The 27,313-nt window shown below is 44.1% G+C and overlaps 1 protein-coding gene across 3 annotated transcripts in view; it reads left to right on the top strand.

Annotated features, from left to right (window-relative positions):
* LOC130267240 (uncharacterized) overlaps nucleotides 1-27,080 on the top strand; it is a 73,598-nt gene extending 46,518 nt beyond the window's left edge. Inside the window, exons 1-2 of one of the 3 annotated variants that reach the window (XM_056516663.1) lie at nucleotides 15,231-15,312; nucleotides 25,825-27,080. In XM_056516663.1, the coding sequence (XP_056372638.1) occupies nucleotides 26,209-27,009 (801 nt within the window). In that variant the 5' untranslated portion in view covers nucleotides 15,231-15,312; nucleotides 25,825-26,208 and the 3' untranslated portion in view covers nucleotides 27,010-27,080. Of the gene's footprint in view, nucleotides 1-15,230; nucleotides 15,313-21,800; nucleotides 22,102-25,824 lie in introns of those variants that run through there. The other 2 variants (XM_056516662.1, XM_056516660.1) reach the window with 2 other exon arrangements.
* Nucleotides 27,081-27,313: the final 233 nt, after the last annotated feature.

Raw genomic sequence — 27,313 nt, 5'->3', positions numbered from 1 at the left:
AAAAAAGGTCTGATGTGGAGGAATGTCTGTAACTGGGGAGCAGCGCCTTAAATCTGTTTGGCACTATCCATATTTGTAAAGTGTTGGTATGGCACCATGGTCAATCTACTCTCATGCATTGGTGGTATGAAATCCTGGCTGATCCATGCCTGATTCATCTTCACAAAGGTCAGTCTCTCCACATTTTTCATGGACAGATGAGTTCTCCTTGGGGTGACTATGGCCCACGCCGCACTAAACACCGGCTCTGATGGTACACTACTGGCCCGGGCAGGACAGCTTTTCCAGGGCAAACTTTGCTAGTTGTGGCCACAAATCAAGTTTGGCTGCCCAGAAGTCCAGCGGATCTTCAAGGTGTGTTGGCATGGGCATGTCAAGGTATGTCACCACCTGCTGATTCCGGTTCTGCTCCAGGTGTACCTGCTGCTGATGAGTTGCTTCACTATGCGGGTGAATACTTATCAGCGACTGTAGACTCAGGCTGCTGCTGAATGAGCTGATACTGCTCCGGCCACCCACTCCTCCCCAGCAGCCATGGCAGTGGAAGGTGGGCGCAGGGGGCCCCCCCAATTCAGACCTGCGAGAGGATGGACGATAGCACCGATAGGCATTGGCCAACTAACGACATAGGATGCCTCTGTAGTAGATCACTTTATCCTCCCTCTCAGTGAGTGTAAAAAAGGCCCCTAGCGAGGATCCAATAAGGTGGAGATCCAGAAGTCATCAAGCTGCCGAATGGTGACAATTCGGCTGTCACTCCACAAGCAAGTGAGCATGCATCCTGCTATTTGTGCAAGTGACTCTGAGAGACTCCCTGTCTCCATCTCCACTGCATACTGCCACGGTGTGTCTGGGTCCTCTGTCTCGCCTTCCTCATAACCCTCTAGATCCTCTGGCTGCTCCTGCTCTTACTCTCCTGTCAGATTACTAGATCAACCACCCATTTGGCGAAACCTAAACTATGCTCCATTGTGCCCCTCCCCTCCTCCTCCTTCAGTTCAGCCCCCACAGGCCGTGAGATGTAGGCGCCACGTCTCCAGTACCCTGACCAGCCATCGTTTCCAACACGTGTGTTACGCCTAGCGCTCCGGGTCCCCGCTCCTCCCCGGAGCGCTTACGGCGTCTCTCTCTCCGCAGCGCCCCGGACGGTCCCGCTGACCGGGAGCGCTGCACTGTCATGGCCGTCGGGGATGCGATTCGCACAGCGGGACGCGCCCGCTCGCGAATCGCATCCCAGGTCACTTACCCGTTCCCGTCCCCTGCTGTCATGTGCTGGCGTGCACGGCTCCGCTCTCTAGGGCGCGCGCGCGCCAGCTCCCTGAGACTTAAAGGGCCAGTGCACCAATGATTAGTGCCTGGCCCAATTGGCTTAATTGGCTTCCACCTGCTCCCAGACTATATCTGATCTCTGCCCCTGCACTCCCCTGCCGGATCTTGTTGCCTTAGAGCCTAGTGAAAGCGTTACTGTGTTTGTCCATACTGTGTACTTGACCTCCTGCTATTACCTTATTGACTACGATCCTTGCTGCCTGCCCCGACCTTCTGCTACGTCCGACCTTGATTCTGTCTACTCCCTTGTACCGTGCCTATCTTCAGCAGTCAGAGAGGTTGAGCCGTTGCTAGTGGATACGACCTGGTCACTACCGCCGCAGCAAGACCATCCCGCTTTGCGGCGGGCTCTGGTGAACACCAGTAGTGACTTAGAACCGGTCCACTAGCACGGTCCACGCCTATCCCTCTCTGGCACAGAGGATCCACCTCCTGCCAGCCGGCATCGTGACAGTAGATCCGGCCATGGATCCCGCTGAGGTTCCCCTGCCTTATATCTCTGATCTCACCACGGTGGTCGCCCAGCAATCCCGACAGATCGCCCATCTAACCCACCAGCTGTCGGAAGTGTCCACCATGGTGCAGCAACTTCAGTCGCAACTTCTGCCTCTGCTACAGCAGCAACCATCTCCTCCGCCAGCTCCTGCACCCCTTCCGCAGCGAGTGGCCACTCCTAGCCTCCGCTTGTCCTTGCCGGACAAATTTGATGGGGACTCTAAGTTTTGCCGTGGCTTTCTTTCGCAATGTTCCCTGCACTTGGAGATGATGTCGGACCAGTTTCCTACTGAAAGGTCTAAGGTGGCTTTCGTAGTCAGCCTTCTGTCTGGAAAAGCCCTGTCATGGGCCACACCGCTCTGGGACCGCGATGACCCCGTCACTGCCTCTGTACACTCCTTCTTCTCGGAAATTCGAAGTGTCTTTGAGGAACCTGCCCGAGCCTCTTCTGCTGAGACTGCCCTGCTGAACCTGGTCCAGGGTAATTCTTCCGTTGGCGAGTACGCCATACAATTCCGTACTCTTGCTTCTGAACTATCCTGGAATAATGAGGCCCTCTGCGCGACCTTTAAAAAAGGCCTATCCAGCAACATTAAAGATGTTCTGGCTGCACGAGAAATTCCTGCTAACCTGCATGAACTCATTCATCTAGCCACTCGCATTGACATGCGTTTTTCTGAGAGACATCAAGAGCTCCGCCAGGAAAAAGACTTAGATCTCTGGGCACCTCTCCCACAGTCTCCGTTGCAATCTACGCCTAGGCCTCCCGCCGAGGAGGCCATGCAAGTGGACCGGTCTCGCCTGACCCAGGAGGAGAGGAATCGCCGTAGGGAAGAAAATCTTTGTCTGTACTGTGCCAGTACCGAACATTTCTTGGTGGATTGCCCTATCCGTCCTCCACGTCTGGGAAACGCACGCTTGCACCCAGCTCTCGTGGGTGTGGCGTCTCTTGATTCAAAGTCGGCTTCTCCACTTCTCACGGTGCCCGTGCGGATTTCTCCTTCAGCCAACTCCTCCCTCTCAGCCGTGGCCTGCCTGGACTCTGGTGCCTCTGGGAATTTTATTCGGGAGTCCTTGGTGAATAAATTCCGCATCCCGGTGACCCGTCTCGTCAAGCCACTCTACATTTCCGCGGTCAACGGAGTCAGGTTGGATTGCACCGTGCGTTACCGCACGGAGCCCCTCCTAATGTGCATCGGACCTCATCACGAAAAAATTGAGTTTTTGGTCCTCTCCAATTGCACTTCCGAAATTCTCCTTGGACTACCCTGGCTTCAACACCATTCCCCAACCCTGGATTGGTCCACAGGGGAGATCATGAGCTGGGGTACCTCTTGTTTCAAGGACTGCCTTAAACCGGTTCCCAGTACTCCCTGCCGTGACCCTGTGGTTTCCCCTGTATCCGGTCTCCCTAAAGTCTTTATGGACTCTGCCTGCCATAAGAAGTGCCTCTCCCCCCCTCCCAGTCCAGTCAGGCAAGCCTCGGTGCCTCCTCATGGCCCCCGTCCTGGTGTCACACTGCCCCGTGCCAGGCCTCGCCCTCTGCCCTCCCTTCCCATTCCCACTCCTGCTGTACTGCCTGCCGTTGAGGAATCCCTCCATTCTTTCCCGGTGTCCTCATCCCAGGGGAGGCAGTTACCGGACAAAGAGAAGGGGAGACCTAAGGGGGGGGGGTACTGTTACGCCTAGCGCTCCGGGTCCCCGCTCCTCCCCGGAGCGCTTACGGCGTCTCTCTCTCCGCAGCGCCCCGGACGGTCCCGCTGACCGGGAGCGCTGCACTGTCATGGCCGTCGGGGATGCGATTCGCACAGCGGGACGCGCCCGCTCGCGAATCGCATCCCAGGTCACTTACCCGTTCCCGTCCCCTGCTGTCATGTGCTGGCGCGCGCGGCTCCGCTCTCTAGGGCGCGTGCGCGCCAGCTCCCTGAGACTTAAAGGGCCAGTGCACCAATGATTGGTGCCTGGCCCAATTAGCTTAATTGGCTTCCACCTGCTCCCAGACTATATCTGATCTCTGCCCCTGCACTCCCCTGCCGGATCTTGTTGCCTTAGAGCCTAGTGAAAGCGTTACTGTGTTTGTCCATACTGTGTACTTGACCTCCTGCTATTACCTTATTGACTACGATCCTTGCTGCCTGCCCCGACCTTCTGCTACGTCCGACCTTGCTTCTGTCTACTCCCTTGTACCGTGCCTATCTTCAGCAGTCAGAGAGGTTGAGCCGTTGCTAGTGGATACGACCTGGTCACTACCGCCGCAGCAAGACCATCCCGCTTTGCGGCGGGCTCTGGTGAACACCAGTAGTGACTTAGAACCGGTCCACTAGCACGGTCCACGCCTATCCCTCTCTGGCACAGAGGATCCACCTCCTGCCAGCCGGCATCGTGACAACGTGTTGTAAGAAATGAAGCAGTGGAATTACGTTGTTCATCCCGTAAAACTGGCGACTTACTAATAATGTGGCTTCCTCAAAGGGCCTGAGCAAATGGCAGGTGTCACGTATGAGCTTCCACTGGTTCACATTGAAGTTATACAGGGAAGTACCCCTATCCGCTTGTATAATTAAGAAATCGGTGATGGCTTTTTTCTTTTCATACAGTCGGTCCAACATATGGAGGGTGGAATTCCAACGTGTGGCAACGTCACAAATCAGACTATGTTGTGGGATACCGTTGAGACGCTGCAGTTTAAGGCTGGTGTGCTTTGCGGTGCACAAGAGGCTAAAGTGCATGCAAAGTTTCCTTCCCATTGTTAGGAAGTCTTGCAAATGGGGGGTAAACTTCAGGAACTTCACAACCAGATTGAACACGTGTGCCATGCAGGGTGCATGGCTCAGCCTTCCCAGTCGCAGCGCATGCAAGATATTCTTCCAGTTGTCAGTAACCATAGTTCACATTTCCAGTTTTCGTGGAGTAAGACATGAATTGATTTCTTTACAAATTACTTTTAATAGTTCCTCCTGTTTGACTCTTTTCGCCAAGGCAAACCATGTGAAGATCAGTGTGACACCACCGTGCCCTGCACACATGGTATGCTGAAGGGCCACTGAGACTTGTCTGGGCAGTGGAGGCTGAGGACATGGTAGAGGATGAGGAGGCGAAGTTGTCACAGGACCAACAGCCTGAGAGCGTGTAGGACCTGTCCAAGTTTGTGTTGTGGCTGTGCAGGAACCACATTCACCCAGTGAGCCTTAAAGGACATGTATTGTCCCTGACTGTAGCTACAGCTCCAGACGTCGGCACTGCCGTGCACTTTGGTACACACCGACAGGCTCAAGGACTGGACTACCTTCTCTTCCACAAAATTGTGCAGGGCTAGTACTGCCTTCTTCGCATAGAAATGATGGCTTGGCACTCTCCACCTCGGCTCAGCACAACCCATCAGTTCTCTGAAAGGTGCAGAGTCCACCACTTGAAAAGGGAGGGACTGCAGCACCAGCAACTTGGACAGGAGCACATTCAGCTTCTGAGCCATTGGTTAAGTGGGCGCATACTGTTGTCTCTTGGACATGGCTTTACCGATGGTTTGTTGGTGGAATGTCTGACTAAAAGTAGGAGGGGCAAGAACATCTGGAGCGACAGAAGAAGGATATGAGACACAGCTCCCTTTGGCTAAGGTGGTGGAGCCTTGGCTGGCTGAAAGAGGGAGGGGCGTGCCACTGGGTGATGCAGCAGTGTTACGCCGAGCGCTCCGGGTCCCCGCTCCTCCCCGGAGCGCTCGCTACACTCTCGCTACTGCAGCGCTCCGGTCAGATCCACTGACCCGGTGCGCTGCAATTCCACCTCCAGCCGGGATGCGATTCGCGATGCGGGTGGTGCCCGCTCGCGATGCGCACCCCGGCTCCCGTACCTGACTCGCTCTCCGTCGGTCCTGTCCCGGCGCGCGCGGCCCCGCTCCCTAGGGCGCGCGCGCGCCGGGTCTCTGCGATTTAAAGGGCCACTGCGCCGCTGATTGGCGCAAGTGGTTCTAATTAGTGTGTTCACCTGTGCACTCCCTATGTATACCTCACTTCCCCTGCACTCCCTCGCCGGATCTTGTTGCCATTGTGCCAGTGAAAGCGTTTCCTTGTGTGTTCCTAGCCTGTGTTCCAGACCTCCTGCCGTTGCCCCTGACTACGATCCTTGCTGCCTGCCCGGACCTTCTGCTACGTCCGACCTTGCTTCTGTCTACTCCCTTGTACCGCGCCTATCTTCAGCAGTCAGAGAGGTTGAGCCGTTGCTAGTGGATACGACCTGGTCACTACCGCCGCAGCAAGACCATCCCGCTTTGCGGCGGGCTCTGGTGAATACCAGTAGTGACTTAGAACCGGTCCACTAGCACGGTCCACGCCAATCCCTCTCTGGCACAGAGGATCCACCTCCTGCCAGCCAGCATCGTGACAAGCAGGCTGGATCACTACATCGCGGCCACGGTTCTCCCAGGCCGCTTTATGGTGGCGAAACATATGTTGACACAGGGCAGTGGTGCCAACATTGGGACCCTAGCAACGCTTCACCTTTTGCTAACATATCTTGCATGTGGCTATGTGAACCTCCTCCGGATGCTTGATGAAAAATTGCCACACCACCGAGTAGCTGATTTTCCCACCAACAGTCTGCACTAATTGACTGCTACTGCCGCTGTCTCCTGGAACCCCTTTTCCACTACCTCCAGAATTTCAACTTCTGCCACCATGCTGACTGACAACCATGCTACCACTTTGCTGGCTCAGTTGCTGCCTCATGGGCAACCTGCAACTCTCTTCTCCTGATGATGGTGAAGCCCCTTCTGCACCCAGCTCCCAATTGCGATTGGCTTCACCATCATCAACAATTGTCTGCACGTCACTGATGTCCTCCTCAGGTTCCTCAACAGTGTCTGCTTCAGGACCCTGAACCCTGGCAACACCGCCTCCCATGTCACTCTCCTCATCACTACTTGCCCACCTAGTGGAGGACACGGCGGATGACTCCTCCACTTTTTGGCTGGGCAGTAGCTGCTGACTGTCCTCTATTAGATCATCCTCAGTGAATAGTGGAGCTGAACCCACAGCATAAGATACTTCTGTAGGGGAGGGAAAAGCATAGGACAGAGGCAATGGGAGGACAGGGACTGCTCCCGGGCCATGCCAACTGAGGGTTGTGTCTGAGGAACCCACCGACTGTTAACTGGGGTATCAGATGTCACTTGTGAGGAAGTTGATGACCGTGTTAACCAATCAATGACGGCAGATGGGTTGCTGGTCGAGACATGATCGCTAGCTGATACCAGGAGCTCAGTCCGCTCGCTGCGACTCCTGCTTCCACTTGCCCCATGTCTGCTGTGACCTATGCCTGATGAAGTTATGCCTCTTCCACTCCTCTGTGATCGTCCTGGCACTTCTCTTCTGCCTGACATACTTAGTCCGTTTATGAGGGGAGTACAATACGCTTCACTGCTCTTAAAACAGTATTTGTCTAGAACAGCAGCAGGTGTGTACTTTTGCCTGGACTTTCACAGTATCTAGGCCCTTGACAGATTAACAGGTTTAAAATAGTACACTACTTAGATGTAGGTATTTGATATGCACTTCTGAGGCCAGAGATTACTTTTGGCTGTCCTTTCATAGTATGTAGGCCTTTGACAGATTAACAGATACAAAATAGTAGACTACTTATATGTACGTATGTGTCATGCACTTTTGAGGGCAGAAGAATGCGGTACAGTACGCTAACAAAAACTTATTTTAGTAAAACACCAGTCGGTGATTACTTTTGCCTGGACTTTCACACTGTCTAGGCCCTTGACAGATTACCAGGTACAAATTGTACACTCCTTAGATGTACAAATGTGGTATGCACTTATGAGGGCAGAAAAATGCGGTACAGTACGCTTACAAAAATGTATATTAGTGAAACACCAGCCGGTGATTACTTTTGCCTGTCCTTTCACAGGATGTAGGCCCTTGACAGATTAACAGGCACAAAATAGTACACTACTTAGATGTACGTATGTGGTATGCACTTATGAGGGCAGAAAAATGCAGTACAGTACACTTAGAAAAAATGTATTTTAGTAAAACACCAGCTGGTAATTACTTTTGCCTGGACTTTCACAGTATCTAGGCCCTTGACAGATTAACAGGTACAAAATAGTACAATACTTAGATGTACGTATGTATTATGCACTTATGAGGGCATAAAAATGTGATACAGTGCGCTTACAAAAACGTATTTTAGTAAAACACCAGCCGGTGATTACTTTTGTCTGGACTTTCACAGTATGTAGGCCTTGACAGATTAACAGGTACAAAATAGTACACTAATTAGATGTAGGTATGTGGCATGCACTTAAGAGGGCAGAAAAATGTGCTACTGTAAGCTTAATAAACGTATTGGAGTAAATCACCAGCCGATGATTACTTTTTGTGGTCCTTTCACAGTATGTATGCCCTTGACAGATTAACTGGCACAAAATAGTACACCACTTAGATGTAGATATGTGGTATGCACTCATGAGGGAAGAAAAATGCGGTACAGTACGCTTATAAATACGTATTTTAGTAAAAGACCAGGCAGTGATTTCTTTTGCCTGAACTTTCATAGTATCTAGGCCCTTGACAGATGAACTGTTACAAAATAGTACACTACTTAGATGTACGTATGTGGTATGCATTCATGAGGGCAGAAAAATGTGGTACAGCATGCTTCCAAAAACGTATTTTAGTACAGCACCAGCCAGTGATCACATTTGCCTCGACTTTTACAGTATCCAAGCCCTTGACAGATTAACAGGTACAAAATAGTACACTATTTAGATGTACATATGTGGTATGCAGTATGCACTTATGAGGGCAGAAAAATGCGGTACAGTCCGCTTAAAAAATTTATTTTAGTAGAACACCAGTTGGTGATTACTTTTGCCTGGACTTTCACAGTATCTTTGCCCTTGACAGATTTACTGGTACAAAATAGTACAATACTTAGATGTACGTATGTGGTATGCACTTATGAGGGCAGAAAAATGCGCTACTGTACACTTAATAAACGTATTGAAGTAAAACACCAGCTGGTTATTCCTTTTGGCTTTCCTTTCACAGCATGTTGGCCCTTGACAGATTAACAGGTACAATAGTACGTAATTTAGAAGTAGGTATTTGGTATGCACTTATGAGGGCAGAAAAATGTGGTACAGTACACTTAAAAAAAAACATATTTTTGTACAAGACCAGCAGTACACAAGAGTGCTGTGGCACCAAAAAGTTGTGTATTAAACACAAAATTTCACTATGTCAAAGACTATTAGGAATGGACTGCTGGGCAATATACTGTCTACAGACTAGTATAACCAGTAGATGATTTGTTGTGGAACAAAGACATAGAAATGCGTTGAAAAATTATTCCTGCCTCCTCTGCTAAGGTTTATGAATTTGAGGCAGCTAGTTGAAATGTATGAGGAAACACACAGCTATATGCCCATCTCTGTAATGCAATGCTGAAGAATGTGACTGGGATGTTAATTGCTGCAGTAAAAATCCTTTTCAGTGAAAAAAAAAAAAAAACTGCTCTCTGTCTACCAGAACGCTGATGTGACTAGGATGTTAAACGCTGCTGGAATTAGCTTTTCTGTGTAACACACACAGCGATGTTCGTCCTCTCTTTATGCTGCGTAATGAATAGTGTTGAGCGGCATAGGCCATATTCGAATTCGCGAATATTCGCGAATATATGGACGAATATTCGTCATATATTCGCGAATATTCGCATATTCGTTATATTCTCGTTTTATTTTCGCATATGCGAAAATACGCGTATGCGAAAATTAACATATGTGAAAATTAGCATATGCGAAAATTAGCATATGCGAATTTTCGCATATGCGAATTTTCGCACGTCAGTCTCACACAGTAGTATTACAGCCTTCTTTACACCACACAAGCTGGAAGCAGAGAGGGGTGATCACTGTGATGTGTACTGTGAAGAAAAAAAAAAAAAAAAAAACGAATATTCGTAATTACGAATATATAGCGCTATATTCGCGAAATTCGCGAATTCGCGAATATGCGATATTCGCGAATAATATTCGAATTGCGAATATTCGCGAGCAACACTAGTAATGAATAATATGACGAGCCGCAAAATGGCTGCCGTATATATAGGCTGTGACATCACAGGGGTGACTGGTTGCTGATAGGCTGCATCCTGCATGTGATTCAGGGTCATCCCGCCTACTTCCCTTCCCACCTTGCCTTCCTGCCTTCCCAGCGTTCCTTGCCCCATGTACTGACATGTGGATCCGCCATTTTAGATGCTCTGGAGCCTGGACCGCAGTAAATGAAGTCTGATGAAGCAATTTGCGTGATAGAATCGTTGCTCATTTCTAATGCTCATAATGAGTGAAAATTACCACCTCAAAGAAGTTAAAGATTGATCGAGTATTAATCCCTTGCCGCAAACGGACGGTCTATCTGCGGCTCCCGAGGTATGACGTGCGCTGAGCAGGTGAGCGCGCATCATACCCAGTGGGTCCCATTTGCTATAGGAAACCAGGACCCACGGCTAATGCCGGACATCTCCGATCGGACGCATCTAAAACAGAAGTAAACATTGACGGTTAGCTCAATGGGGCCATTCGGGACCACCACGGTGAAATTGCAGTGTCATTAACAGCTTGTAGGATGTGAGGAGGATCCCTACCTGCCTCCTTGCTGTCCGACCGCCGAATGACTGCTCTGTGCCTGAGCTCTTTGTGATGACACTGATCAATGCCATGCTATTGCATGGCGGTGATCAGTGTAGGAAGTCAGTGCATGCAATGTTATAGTCCCCTATGATGAAAATAAAGTGTTAATAAATGTGATTTAACCCCTTCCCTAATAAAAGTTTGAATCAACCCCCTTTTTCCATTAAAAGAAAACTGTGTAAATAAAAATAAACATATGTGATATTGCTGTGTGTGTAAATGTCCAAACTATAAACATTTATCATTATTTAAACCGCACGGTCAATAGCGAACACGTAAAAAAATTCCAAAGTCTGTATTTTTGGTCACTTTTTACACCATAAAAAATGAATAAAAAGTTATCTAAATGTCCGGTCAAAACAAAAATGGTACCGATAAAAACTTCAGATCACGGTGCAAATAATGAGCCCTCATACTGCCCCTTATACAGAAAAATTAAAAAGTTTTAGGGGTCAGAAGAGGACATTTTTCAATGCATAAATTTTGGTGCATGTAGTTATAATTTTTTAGTAGTAAAATAAAATCAAACCTATATAAATTGCGACCATTTGGACTTACAGAATAAATATAAGGCGCAATTTTTACCGAAAACTGCACTGCTTAGAAACGGAAGCCACTATAAATTACAAACTGGCTTTTAAAAAAAAAATTTTGCCCCACAAATAATTTTTTCCTGCTTTGCCGTAGATTTTGTAGTGAAATTATTAATGGCATTACAAAGTAAAATTGTTGGTGCAAAGAACAAGCCCTCATATGGATTTTTAGGTGGAAAATGGAAAATGTTCTGATTTTTAGAAGGTGAAGGGGAAAAAACAAAAGTACAAAAATGAAAAATCACCAAAGAGGGAAGGGGTTAAAGAAAATATGTTTGACTAGGAATATAACACTTTCAGAACATATTATGTAAAATCAGGGTTCCCCAAACTACATTTCTAAGCTGCTCATTCCTTAGATAGAGACAATCTTCTCCATCATGGTTAGTTTTGGAAATGACATAGCAAATAATCTACCGTGTTTCCCTAAAAATAAGACACTGTCTTATATTTATTTTTTCTCAAGAAGACACACTATGGCTTATTTTCAGGGGATGTCTTATTTTTAGTAAGTATGGTACGACTATACAACAATCCAATGACATTGATGACAGTTGCTACCAGCAACATATTATCAGACTACCGATTAGCATCCATTTTTTCTAGAGCAACTTTTTATTAGATAATATACTAAACTAATAAAAATAAATTATTTAAAAGTCTTGTTATGTTTCAATTACCGTAACAGAAAATTAGCCATTTTATACTTTTCCATGAAGTGAAAATATTACTTATATTGTTATTGGACTTTCTAATAAAAACGCCTTTCTTTAAGTATTTACATTTTCAAAATGACCGCTGCATTTCTTTCTAACAAAAAATGCATTCTTTAATTATTTACATTCTCAAAATTATTTACATAGCAGGTGTATAAAGAAAGTAATTAAGACCTATTAACCATATTACATGTATCAGACATTTACATCTATTATCATATTTTTGCATTTTTATGATAGTTAATAAACTTAAAAATGATGATAAGTGGCTTAGCAAGAATCCCTTTTTTTTTATTATCAGCAAGGACTATACCAGAATAATGTGTAGCTGAAATGATCAGCGTACAAATGGCATGTGGTGGACTTAATGATTCAATGACAAAGAAGGTCAAGTGATGTAAAGCTGTCCTGTGCTGTGATTAATAAAATTGACTTCAATGCATATTGCATGCATTTATAAACACCTCTGTGTCTTTTTCAATTACAATCCTTAGCATTCACATACAACATTCTGTATTGCAATGACAGAGAGATTTGTTAAAGTGTATACCTTGTAGAGAACTACATTCATAAACAATGAATTTATCATTTATAAAAAAAATAATAATCTTTAATTGTGGAAGAGGTTAGATGGTATGATATCTGAATTTGTCCTTTTAACACAGAAATAATATGCATATCATCAAGATGTTACAGACCTTAAAGTGATTTAGGAGACAGAAATGAAAATAACAGCAACACATGAAGAAGATCACAAGACTTGGCAGCGGACATGTCAGTTATGTATAGTACATTGATAAAATATTATAAAGATAGGTTATTCTTCCTTTATTCAAAGTGAATATACATTATGCGGAAGGCTGCCATCATGCTTGCGAGCTGTTTTTTACAGCTTTTAGAGATATACAGCAAACCCCTCAAATTTAGTTTGGAGCAGACCATATTCAAGTATTGGAGAGTTTTCTAGCCATGCCCTGTGACTTGTGTAGATAGATTTCATTTCCCACAGTGAGGTGTAAGTTTATTATAAGGCCTAGTGGCCAAAGAGAAAATTGTAAGATTTCAGTATTATTGAATAATATAGATAGCAAAATAGATATTAGAAAAAAACACCAAAAAAATCTTCAAACATATGTAACATATTTTCTTTAACTGACCATATTCTGCATGCAACACTCGGCAATCCTATTGTTCTACTTAGATTAATTTACTCCATATATACTGTACATCTATAGTGCCGTTAGTTTCATACGCAGAACTGTGGATGGTCCAGACGTTACACTGGGAACATAAACGGGTAATGCCAATAATATTACACATTTAAAACAGATTTTGTGTTCCAAAATTAAATATGTTTATATCTTGAAAAAGCACTGCGTATCACTGTAGACTTCTACCCCAGTTTAATATGCTCAAATCTTAAATTATTTCCAGCCCAAATATTACTTTAATGCATAATTTAGATCACATGGTCCTTGCCATGCTCAGAGTAATTTTCAATTAGACAACACAATTCACCTATATGCACTAATAAATGTGTCCACCTTTCTATCAATTTTGTTAACGGGGTTATCCAACATTAGGTCACAGTACAGTAATGGACATGCTTATGCTTACCAAGGATCTTTGCTTGTGCTGATGGTAAATGGCAATATCCTGTATCTGCCATCATGCTATTGGCTTGTTTTTCAGAACTGCATAATTCCTGTTTCTTTGGCCTTCCACAGACTACAATCCCCAAGATCATTTGTTTCATGATAGGAGGTGACTTATTTCCCTCCCACTCACTGAGAAAAAATTCAATAACAGCCACCAAACACAGGTAAGCGAAGTATATTAGTAACTAAACTAACTTTTCTGCCCCGGTCTTACATTCAAAGAACCAAAGATTCTAGAATGCCCCTTTAAGTACTCAAATTTCTTAATACAATATTGCAACATTCTAGCAAAATCTTTAAAGGGTTCAATTCACACTACTCTCACTGGGTGCTTACACATAGACTACACATGTAATATATGCACACTTCTTGACAAAATCAATAATGTGGCCAGATGGAAATGTTGGCTTGCAAAACTTTGCACGCAGTTATGCAGCATGCCAGATATGCAAATAAATATAGGTGTAGTTTGATTAAACACTGGGTCATGGAACAAAAAGGCATAAAAGTACTATCCTAGATGCCCTTGAAAATGTCTCTCATGTGCTACATCTTGGCTAGAGATCGTTGACTGCCACACATGCCTCTATGATGCCCGCCACGCCCCCTCTCATAGACTTGAATGGGGGTGGTGGGGCCATGACATCCCATATGCCGGCTCTAAGAGTTCAGAACATTTTGTTCCAAATGCTGAGTACCCCTTTAACTTCCAACGTCTCCTTTTTCCATTATTATTTTATTATTTTTTTTGTCAATAAGTGTATATATATATATATATATATATATATATATATATGTTATTTTTATACATAGATATTTGTTAAATTGTAATTTCTCCTCATAAGTTTGATTAGGTTTCTTATGATAACCTGTAACAAGCAGTGGGAAAGGCAGATATTACAGTATATGTTCCAGTAGGTTAAGAATAGTAAGAACCAGGCTCTGTCTTTAACAGCTATTAGGAGATTTGGAGATCAGTAAATAAAATCTAAAAAAAAATAAAAAAAAAGGAAAGGGCCATTTGAAAGTAACTAATGCTAGGATAAGAGATCGGATGACTGACAGGGAATAAAATATGGAAGGAAACATGATAGGACTGGGATATACAAACAGTGGAAAGATAAAGTGAGATTGTTTCTCATGTCCCTTGACCAAAACTGTGAAAATTATCCATATTAGCATATATTAAGTAAATGGAAATTCAAAAAAATGTAAATATGTAACATTTTTTCTTGATTAACCATGATATTGCGTAGTTACATAGTTATTATGGATAAAAAAACACATGTCCGTCAAGTTTAACTAAAAAGGTGAAGGAATGGCATATGGATGAATGAAGGGGACAGAATGTGATTATTTCTGTATATTTATTAATGTAGCTAATCCTGTTGTAAAGTCTTCAACCAAGCCTGCTAAGACCAATTCCTGAGGCAGACTGTTCCATAAATTCACAGTTCTTATGGTAAAGAAAGCATGTCGCCCATGGAGACTAAACATTTTTTTCTCCAGATGGAGGGAGTGTACCTTGTCTTTTTAGGGTTTTTTGCCTGGAACGGTCCCCCCCCCCCTTACTTTTTGTATGCACCATTTATGTAGTTAAATTAATTAGCTACGTTGTTTATACCGCTCCCCCTTAAACTTCTTTTCTCAACACTAAACAAATGTAATTATTTTAATCTTTTCTCATAGCTAAGATGTTCCATGTCCCTTATTAGTTTAGTTGCACATCTCTGTACCCTTGGAAGAACATCGGTCCGTGGTCCCGAGAAAAAAGAAGTGCTTCTATGGGCGCTCACCTCCGTCACAGATGTATTCCGTCACAGGTGTGTTGATATTTCCAAGAACTTGGTCGAATAAGACGGCTTGGACACGGATATATTGGAAAATAAAAAGAAGGTTTATTCCTTCAGCATGCAATACAGCTACGCGTTTCGAGGGGCGGGGACCCCCTCTTCATCAGGCTATCCATAGCCTGATGAAGAGGGGGTCCCCACCCCTCGAAACGCGTCGCTGTATTGCATGCTGAAGGAATAAACCTTCTTTTTATTTTCCAATATACACGCCCCCTCATCTCCTCTTCCAGGTGGTCACAGGTGTGCATGAGAGCAAGAAGCTCCTACACAGCTCCTCATCTCCCCTCCCCCTGCTCTGTCTTGTGAGGATGCAGGTCTGCACTGAAAGAAGACAGAGAAGATGTATGTGAAGGTGAGGAAGGTGCACGGGCTGGGGATGTATAGACTCGAGGGGAATAAATCTCGGACTGGGGATGATTTCTATGTGTAAAGGAGGGGGGGTGTGACTCCTGAATGACACATGCTGGGAGTTGTAGTCCCTGTTAGGTGTGTGTATGCTAGTGTTTAAAAATCAGTCTGCCTCCAGCTGTATCAAAGCTACAACTCCCAGCATGCCTGGACAGACTTTGGGCATGCTGGGAATTGTAGTTGTGCAACAGCTGGAGGCACACTGGTTGGGAAACACTGTCCTAGTCTATTCAGCATACACATCATGGGAAACACTGTCCTAGCCTATTCAGCATACACATCATGTTACACCAGTGTTTCCAAACCAGTGTGCCTCCAGCTGTTGTAAAACTACAACTCCCAGCATTCCCTGACAGCCTTTGAGCATGCTGGGAGTTGTAGTTTTGCAACAGCTGGAGGCACACTGATTGGGAAACACTGGCCTAACCTATTCAATATATTACAAACAAGTGCATTGTTTCCCAACCAGGGTGTCTTCAGCTGTATCAAAACTACAACTCCCAGCATGCCCAGACAGCTTTTGGCTGTCCGGGCATGCTGCTAGTAGTAGTTTTGCAACACCTGGAGGCACCCTGGTTGGGAAACACTGGTGTATGCCCTATAGAGGTGTGGTGAACTACAACCCCCAGGAGACTACAGTGGCAGCATGCTGGTGTTATGCCACAGACTGAAGACTCCTGAATGACACATGCGGGGAGCTGTAGTCCTTTTTGTGTGAGTATGCCAGTGTATCCCAACCAGGGCTGATTATATTAGTGTGCTGTGTATAAGGGGGCCAACCCGGGAAAATAGTAGGGTGGGTAAAGGGCTGAACAAACAAAAAAAAAAGGAACCGCCCCAAACCAGCAAGGCATGTGGCATGCTGGGATTTGTAGTTTTCAGCATAGCAAGAAACAAGAAATGGAAGCAAAGATAGGAAAACAAAGTGGGGGATAAAAAGACAACAAAGAACGGAAATAGAGTAGGCTAAACAACAAGAATAGAAATGAAACAAAACAAATAGGGTAAGTCAAAAACACGTTGACCACCGTGGTACCCCTTTAAGATGTTCTAACTGATCACCTGTGTCTTTCAACTATGCTGGGGTAGCATTAGGAAGGGAGTGTAGTAGCCAATTCACATAGGCAGAAAGTGGTTCTGTCACAGAACATATTCCTGACACAATAGGATGGCTAGGTGATGGCTCTGTGACATGTGGACCTTTGGGAGCTGATAACAATACATTTCTTTGGGAATGTTAAAAAAATGGCATTTTAGAAAAAAAAGTATACATTTGTATCTGTGGTGAGGTGTTCATATATATATAGACATGTTGTTTAACTGCCGTTTTGCCTCTTGATAAAATTCTTTTATGGCTACCACAACTCCTCCTCCTTTGTCAGATGTTGTTACCATAATAGTTTCCTGTGCAGTTAACCAATTCAAAGCTTTGTCCTCTGCTTTTGTTATATTCTTAACTGCTTTGGGGTAAAGTAATGCTCTTATTTCATTCAGTACAGATTTATTAAAGATCAATTTAAACTAGGTGAGTGGGGGGAGGATAATAAAGCAAAGAAAGCAGACAGTGGGATGGATAGGTTAGAGAGGGGTCAGGACATAATGGTGGGTGGAGAGGAGTCCTGTGGGGGGAGGTTAAGAGCAGTGGATAAGGAGATCCATGGGTTACAAACCAGCCGTAAAAATAAATGTAGCCCGAAAAATTGTAACCCCAATAATTCAAAAAATTCCATTAGCCCCAATAACTCAATTACTACAATAATCCCCATTAACTCAAAAAATACCATTAGCCCCAATAACTTAAATAATAACGTTAGACCCAATAACGCAAAAAATCCCATTAGCCCCAATAACTTAACCCCTTAAGGACTGGGATTTTTTCCGTTTTTGCTTTTTCGTTTTTTGCTCCTTGCCTTTAAAAAATCATAACTCTTTCAATTTTGCACCTAAAAATCCATATGATGGCTTATTTTTTGCGCCACCAATTCTACTTTGTAATGACGTCAGTCATTGTGCCCAAAAATCTACGGTGAAACAGAAAAAAAAATCATTGTGATACAAAATTGAAAAAAAAAACGTCATTTTGTTAATTTTGGGGGCTTCCGTTTCTACGTAGTACATTTTTCGGTAAAAATGACACCTTATCTTTATTCTGTAGGTCCATACGATTAAAATGATACCCTACTTATACAGGTTTGAATTTGGCGCACTTCTGGAAAAAATCATAACTTCATGCAGAAAAATGTATACGTTTAAAATTGTCATCTTCTGATCCCTATAACTTTTTTATTTTTCCGTGTATGGGGCGGTATGTGGGCTCATTTTTTGCGCTGTGATCTGAAGTTTTTAACGATACCATTTGTGCATTGATAGGACTTATTGAAAATGCACTATCTTGGACTTTGGAATTTTTTTGTGCGCACGCCATTGACCGAGCGGTTTAATTAACGATATATTTTCATAATTTGGACATTTCCGCACGCGGAGATACCATATATGTTTATTTTTATTTTTATTTACACTGTGTTTTTTTTTTATGGGAAAAGGGGGGTGATTCAAACTTTTAATAGGGTAGGGGTTAAATTATGTTTATTCACTTTTTTTTCACTTTTTTTTGCAGTGTTATAGCTCCCATAGGGACCTATAACACTGCACACACTGATCTTTATCATTGATCACTGGTTTCTCATAGGAAACCAGTGATCCATGATTCTGCCGTATGACTGCTCATGCCTGGATCTCAGGCACTGAGCAGTCATTCGGCGATCGGACAGTGAGGAGGCAGGTAGGGGCCCTCCCGCTGTCCTGTAAGCTGTTCGGGATGCCGCGATTTCGCCGCGGCTATCCCGAACAGCCAACTGAGCTAGCCGGCATGTTTTGGGTTTCACTTTAGACGCGGCGTTCAACTTTGAACGCCGCGTCTAAAGGGTTAATAGCGTGCAGCACAGCGATCAATGCCGCGCGCTATTAGCCACGGGTCCCGGCCGGGCCCGACCCGCTATGACGCGGGGCCACGCCATGGCCCCGCGTTATAGATCGGGAGTGGACACATGACGTTCCAGTACGTCATGTGTCCTTAAGGGGTTAAATAATAATGTTAGACCCAATAACTCAAAAAATCCCATTAGCCTCAATAACTTAAATAGTACAATTAGCCCTTATAACTCAAATAATAACATTAAACCCAATAACTCAGCAAATCCCGTTAGTGAGACTATATGTGTAAAACTTAATGGAAATGTAAAGTGTATGTTCACAAATGCCAGAAGCCTAGCAAATAAAATGGGGGAGCTTGAGGCCTTGATACTGGAGGAACATATTGATATAGTTGGGGTCACTGAGACATGGCTGGACTCCTCGCATGACTGGGCTGTTAATCTGCAGGGGTTTACATTGTTTCACAAGGACAGAACAAACAGAAAAGGTGGTGGAGTCTGTCTGTATGTAAGAAGTGGTATAAAAGTCAGTGTGAACAATGCCATAGTGTGTGATGATTCTGAGGATGTGGAATCACTGTGGGTAGAATTACAAAAGGAGGGAAATACTGAAAAAATTGTATTTGGTGTAATCTACAGACCCCCTAATATCACTGAAGAGATAGAAGGTCAGCTGTATAAACAAATAGAGAGGGCCGCCCGGGCAGGTACAGTGGTAATAATGGGAGATTTTAACTATAACAGATATAGATTGGGGTCGGGGGCTGGCTAAAACTAAAAAGGGGCGACAATTCTTAAATTTATTGCAGGATAATTTTATGAGCCAGTTTGTGGAGGACCCAACAAGAAGTGATGCCTTGTTGGATCTGATCATTTCCAACAACACAGAGCTGGTTGGTAATGTAACTGTGCGGGAAAACCTTGGTAATAGCGGCCACAATATAGTTACTTTTGATTTAAAATGTAGAAAACAAAGACAGATGGGGAAGGCAAAAACATATAACTTTAAAAAGGCAAATTTCCCTGGGCTGAGGGATGCACTACAGGACATAGACTGGGGGGAGGTGTTGTCAAATACTGATACAGAAGGTAAATGGGAAATTTTTAAATCAACTCTAAATAACTATACAGCTAAATATATACCAAAGGGGAACAAATATAAACGATTAAAACTAAATCCTACATGGCTGACAAATGATGTTAAAAGAGGAATAAACAACAAAAAAATGGCTTTTAACCCCTTAAGGACTCAGGGTTTTTCCGTTTTTGCACTTTCGTTTTTTCCTCCTTACCTTTTAAAAATCATAACCCTTTCAATTTTCCACATAAAAATCCATATTATGGCTTATTGTTTGCATCACCAATTCTTCTGTGCAGTGACATTAGTCATTTTACCCAAAAATTCACGGCAAAATGGAAAAAAAAATAATTGTGCGACAAAATCGAAGAAAAAACGCCATTTTGTAACTTTTCAGGGCTTCCGTTTCTACGCAGTGCATATTTCGGTAAAAATGACACCTTATCATTATTTTGTAGGTCCAAACAGTTAAAATTATACCCTACTTATAAAGGTTTGATTTTGTCGTACTTCTGTAAAAAATCATAACTACATGCAGGAAAATGTATACGTTTAAAATGTCCTCTTCTGACCCCTATAACTTTTTTATTTTTCCACATACAGGGCGGTATGAGGACTCATTTTTTGCGCCTTGATCTGAAGTTTTTATCGGTTTGATTTTTGTTTTGATTGCACTTTTTTATCACTTTTTATTCATTTTTTAATGGTATACAAAGTGACCAAAAATATGCTTTTTTGGATTTTGGAAGTTTCTTGTGCGTACGCCATTGACCGAGTGGTTTAATTAATGATATATTTTTATAGTTCGGACATTTACGCACGCGGCGATACCACATATGTTTATCTATTTATTTTTTTACACTGTTTTATTTTTTTATGGGAGAAGGGTGGGGAAATAAACTTTTATTAGGGAAGGGGTTAAATTACCTTTATTAACACTTTTTTTTGCAGTGTTATAGTTCCCATAGAGACCTATAACACTGCACACACTGATCTCTCATCCTGATCACAGGCGTGTATTAACACGCCTGTGATCAGTGTTATCGGCACTTGACTGCTCCTGCCTGGATCTCAGGCACGGAGCAGTCATTCGTCGATCGGACACCGAGGAGGCAAGTAAGGGCCCTCCCGGTGTCCTGTAAGCTGTTCGAGACGCCGCGATTTCACTGCGGTGGTCCCGAACAACCCGACTGACTAGCCGGGATAGTTTCACTTTCACTTTAGAAGTTTCTAAAAGGTTAATACCGCACATTGCCGCGATCGGCGATGTGTGGTATTAGCCGCGGGTCCCGGCCGTTGATGAGCGCTGGGACCGACGCAATCTGATGCAGGGTCGCAGCGCGACACCGCTTCATATCGCGGGAGCCGGCGCAGGATGTAAATATACGTCCTGCGTCATTAAGGGGTTAAAAAATACAAATCTGATGGGCCAGATATAACATTTAAACAGTACAAAGAACTTAATAAAATCTGTAAAAATGTAATAAAAACGGCAACAATTCAAAATGAGAGACAAGTGGCCAAAGAAAGCAAAACTAATCCTAAATATTTTTTTAGATATATAAATATACAAAAAAAACAAGGACAGAGCATGTAGGGCCCCTTAATAATGATAATGGGGAGGTTGTCACGGAAGATCAAGAGAAGGCGGAGCTACTGAATGGGTTCTTTAGTTCTGTATATACTAAGGAAGAAGGAGCTGACATTGGACAGGTCAGTGCTGGTAACACATTATGTAATGTACTGAACTGGCTTAATGTAGAGATGGTACAAGGTAAGTTAAGAAAAGTAAATGTAAGCTGAAGGGGTTACTGTATTGTATGTATCCATCACACAGTGTCTTTATCCTGTCAGCATTTAATGTTATCTCTTTGCTCGGAATGTAGCCGCGAAGGTTAATTAACCATATTAGGACTTCCTATTCTTACATGTGTTATGGCTTTCTCGATCATCTGTCTCTCCCATGAATTCTCTCAGAAACCTCCGTATACCTAATATTATAGGCTAGAGATTATACCAAATATTTGAGTGACGGAAGGAGGGGTGCAACCCCCCCCCCCATATTATGTGTTTACGGACTACTGAATAAACTAGAGTGAATTTGACCAGACAAACTGTTGTTATGTGTTATTTCTGGTAGATTCATTCTCCTGGATCCAGATAAAGACTTAAATCAAGCTAACCACCGAAGTTCGGTACCAGGGGTACCTAGATAAGATCAGATCTCCTTACAATCTGGGGGCTCAGTCCGGGGTCGAGAAAGTCATCCCCGGATCCGTATGAGGGATATCTGTTTTATCCTCTGTCTGATCCGAGGGCACTGACAGCGTCTCGATCCAAGTAAGTAGAACCATTTACTTAGAAACTTCGGGAGGTTGCTGTGTCTGGGACACAGAGTGTCAGGGACACAATAGACAAAGGCTCAGGGAGTCATAGGTGATTATAAGAGGTGCTCCGGGAGCCCCATATCACCTTAGTCAGAGATAAGTGCACTTAAAACTAAAAGAAGCTGTTCGGGGAACAGAAGGTTACAAGCTTGATTTAACTCTTATATATATATATGTAGTTTGTAATAATAAGAAATTTTCGAAGTGATAAGATCATTTCTTTGTGTGAGACGTTGACCGGGTGGTAAGTGTACGGTCAAATCTCACTGTGATTTTTTTGTACTAACATCATTGTCTGTGTAAAACTGCATGCGTTGTGGAGAGCTGCAAGACACTCCACCCCTCTGGCTAGGAGAGAATCTGTTGACCCAGAGACCGGTGAACGCAAGTGTTGGCTCAAAACAGCACTAGTCGATAGGGGTTTTGGGAGAGTGAGCAAACATTAAGACACGAGTCCGCTGATCAGTTGACAGGAATTGTCGGAGCCTTTGAGGTTCAATACAGCCAGTCCTGACAGTGATTGTATGATCACACTCCAAAACCAAACATACTAACATGGGAGCAAAAGGCTCTAAAACTAAGTACCCTAAACCAGAGCCAGGGGAAACTTGCAAATGTTATGTAACCCGTGTTAGTCCAAAAAAACTATTACCTGATCAATCCATGGGTAGACGATTTTGCAGGCTGGACTGAGGTAATGGATGCTGCAGATCCATTCCCCAGAGACGGTGACAATAGTGTGTTTCATATGGATATGGTCAAAGGACTATGTCTGGGTGATAAGGCAGCCTGGCCGCATTTCGATGCGGACCCTTCCTGGGACATGGATTATATGTCCAAGGGAGGGGAACAGTGGCTAGAAATAGCCCCCCCATTGGTATGATGCAGGTAATAAGAAAAGGAATAAGAACCACAGCTGTCCCAAAGATGATAGGTCCCTTCATGAGATAGAACGGGAAATAAGTTTGAAAGGGAGAGACCAGAAATTTCCACCACCACCCCCTTCACCGTATAACAGACCCCCTCCAGTAGTGCCTCAGTACCCAGTGTTGACTCCAGATGAAGAAGATGCAGTCACAGCAGTCATAACTAGGAGAGCTCCCCAGCCACAACCTTTAGCAGAATTAGCATGAGAGAAGGGAGCTGCAGGAAGAGATAAGGACGCTGGTGCTCAAGGAGTTACTAGGGGGGGTCCAGACCCACAGTATGTCTGATAAACAAGAAGCAAGTGAAGAAGTTAAAATGTTTTCTCCTTTTCTAACAGCAGGACAGCATCTTATAAAAAAGCCCATAGATCTAGAGACCATTGACAGGGAATACATTACAGATCACACTTTCAGCATTATACCTGAGTGCCCCGTGAGTCTTCTTGGGAGAGATCTGTTTGTAAAGCTGGGATTGCAGCTCACAGTTGAAAACAACGGTATCAGTATATACTCTGATGCTTTGCCCATTGTAACTCCAAAGATTTTTACAAACATACAGGAACACCCAGAGCTAGGGGACATAGACCCATCACTGTGGGCAAATGGGGACTATGACACAGGGCTCATTGATTGCACACCATACAAAGCTACCCTAAGGGAAGGCAGTACACCTGCATATCAGAAACAATACCCCCTTTCAAGAGAAAAACTTGATGGACTTAGGTCAATGATAGAAGAATTCCTAGAAAAAGGAATCCTGGAAGAGGTGATTTCACCCTACAGCACGCCCGTCAATCCAGTGACAAAGGCAGATGGTACTACCCGCTTTGTACAGGATTTGAGGGCAATAAACAACATCATTGTGCCTATTGCTCCTATTGTCCCAGATGTCAATTCACTTCTTTCTGCCATTCCTGCAGATGCTGTCTATTTCAGTGCGATAGATCTGAAGAATGCTTTCTTTTCTATCCCAGTTGATAAGGCGACCAGACCACTTTTTGTTTTTTCCTTTGACGACGTCAACTGACCGGGTGCAGAATGCCCCAGGGATATGCTGATTCACCTGTTGTGTACAGCATAGTCCTCCAAGCCACATTAAAACCATGGTACTCCCCCCAAGGTTCTGTGCTGCTGCAATATGTCGATGATTTGTTGTTATGTAGCATGTCAGCGGAGGCCAGCATTCAGGATGGTTTATCACTGTTACAATGGTTATCAGGATGTGGTCACAAAGTGGCACTTAAGAAAATGCAATGGTGTAAAACGCAGGTGAAATATTTAGGGTTTGTCCTCACAAAGGGAGAAAGGAGAATCAGCACAGAAAGGGTCAAGTCTATTGCGGGCCTGGTCACCCCGCACACCAAGAAAGAAATGCTTTTCTTCCTTGGTATGATAAACTACTGTAGACAATGGATCCCTGATTGCTCCTACTATGACAATGTTCTGAGGCAAGCCACACTGGAACAGAGTCCAGATTTGGTGAAATGGTCTCCTGGAATGTATGATGCATTTGATTATTTGAAATGTTCGCTCATGTCGAGTCCGGGGCTTGGCCTCCCTGACTATAAAATGCCTTTTCACATGTTTGCACACCAAAATTGTAAAACCATGGCGGGGGTACTGACACAAGAACATGGAGGCAAGTTACGTCCTTGTGCATTTTTCTCAAAGGTGATGTCCACCTCTGTACAGGGGATGCCGGCATGTCTGCGTTCCCTTGCAGCCTGTGCAATGATGGTAGAACTGACAACTCCTATTACCCTGGGACACTTGACCTTCCTGCACACCACACATGATGTTGTAGGCTTACTTAAAGGTGTACATACACAGCACATGTCAGAACAAAGATTGGTGCTATCCAATTTTGCAGAAAAATCCAAAAACAGGATTGATCTGCAAAGAGGGGAAGCCGTGCCTACCAAAACACAACGCATCTGTCTTCATTGCACATTTTTATACAGTTTCAGCTCTGCTAATCCTACATTCCTCACACTGCTTCACATGCTTTTCCCTTCACAACCTTGAGTCTCTCTACTGATGTTTCCACATCACTGATGCCAAGCAGTTAGTCACAGACTACATACACAGATGCATCACATGTTTGAGAAACAATCCTAACAACCCATTGATGATTCCTCACCAACACCTTGACTACCCCACTACACCATTCACTCACTTGCAGGTGGATTACACGCATATACCTAAAACAAAAGAAAAACAGGAATATGCATTAGTGATAGTGGACATGTTCTCCAGATGGCCAGAAGTCTTTCCTACAAAGTCAGAGGATGCTAAAACTACAGCCAAAATCCTGACCCAACAGATAGTCCCAAGGTGGGGCTGTCCTCTGGTCATTGAATCAGACTGTGGGCCGGCCTTTACCTCAAAGCACAACAAGGACATAGTAAGACTGTTACAGGTGGAGTGGAAATTCCATATTCCATATCACCCAGAGAGTTCAGGGGTCGTGGAACGGATGAACAGAACAGTGAAAGACAACATTTGAAAAATGGAAACAAATCCTGCCCATAATACTTGCAGAGATCAGAATGACACCTAATAAGAAGCTAGGGTTGTCACCATTTGAAATGCTAATGGGTAGGCCCTTCCCTACACCCTGGGCACAGCGCCCCCTAGTGATACAGGAAGGGGATTTGAACCTGATCAGAGATGAGTATGTTATTAATCTGATCAAGGTCCTCAGTAAAACTGAAGAAAAAGTTGCTTGTAAATCTCCCTCTCTTCCACAGGAACCAACTCACCCATTCCGGGTAGGAGACCAGGTGATTGTCAAGGCCCTCCAGAAGGGAAAGAAGCCGGGGAGCTTCATCTACGGACAACTCACCGAGGCCATCACCAGAACAGCGGTCCTCACTGAGCAGTCACCCACCTGGATCCACGCCACAAGGATCAAGCTGTTAAAGAAAAGAGAGGTACTAACGGAGGCAGACAGCCTTGACCTCGAAAAAGGCGGAAAAGGGGTACAAACGGGGGCAGACAGCCCTGACCCTCAACTAGGCGAAGAAGGGGTACAAACGGGGCGACAGCCCTGACCCCCAACTAAACGAAAGGCTCCATGAGTTCTGGCAGTTAATTTCTAATAATGACACTGATTGCGGAACCTGACCTGGAAAATGAAATACCCTTTGCTAACAGAGACCCCACACTCAGGGGCAGGTATACACATATACCCAGGGAATTACACATGCTATAGGGGAGAAAAGGAAGATATCAATAGAAAGAACTTTACAAAGAGATATTGTGCTAGTTATAGCTCTGTAGAAGTGTCACTCACTCAGAACCAAGTTTTTTCAATAGGTGACATTTACTGGATCTGTGGCGATGGTAAAATAAGGTTCAAGCTAGAGGGCAAGTGGAAAGGAGAGTGTGCTCTAGCTAAAGCCATTATGAACATTCACATATTCGCAGAAGGGGGAGAACACGTAAACTCTGCCACAAAAAGGATAAAGAGGTCAACACCTGCAGGTAGCTTCGATCCACATGTATACATAGACACAATAGGGGTCCCAAGAGGGGTCCCTGATGAGTTCAAAGCCAGGAATCAAGTAATTGCGGGCTTTGAATCTATCCTTTCTATAATCACTGTGAACAAAAATGTAGACTGGATTAATTACATTTACTATAATCAACAAAGGTTTGTAAACTACACAAGGGATGCGTTACGAGGTGTTGCAGAGCAGCTCCAAGCTGATTCCATTATGACATTTCAGAACAGAATGCTCTTAGATATGATTCTGGCAGAAAAAGGTGGGGTGTGCAAAGTGCTTGTGGATCCTACAACATGCTGCACCTTCATACCTAACAACACTGGTCCCAATGGTAAAGTAACTATTGCAATACAAAAGTTAGAGGACCTGTCTAAAAAAGAACTCAGGTATTACTATGGATGGTTTACTAACTGGAAACATGATTAACACAATTAGCTATTATAATTTTTGTAATCATAATAGTTATTGCTGCATTTTCTCTGTGTGATACCATGTATAAGGAGGTTGCTAGAAAAGGGAGTCGCCAATGCCACGGCCACATTTTACCAGGCCACGCCCTCATTGACTAATGAAGACACTACACCCAGTGGATACATGCAATACCTAAAACTCTACAGAGAAAGGAAGTTAAAAAAAGGAGAACCGTATAGTATAAAATATTATAAGGTTCTAAGAGGGGATTGAAGGGGTTACTGTATTGTATGTATCCATCACACAGTGTCTTTATCCT

This window comes from Hyla sarda, chromosome 4 (assembly GCF_029499605.1).
Source record: "Hyla sarda isolate aHylSar1 chromosome 4, aHylSar1.hap1, whole genome shotgun sequence".
Lineage (NCBI taxonomy): Eukaryota > Metazoa > Chordata > Amphibia > Anura > Hylidae > Hyla > Hyla sarda.
This window is presented reverse-complemented; position numbering and strand designations above follow the sequence as displayed.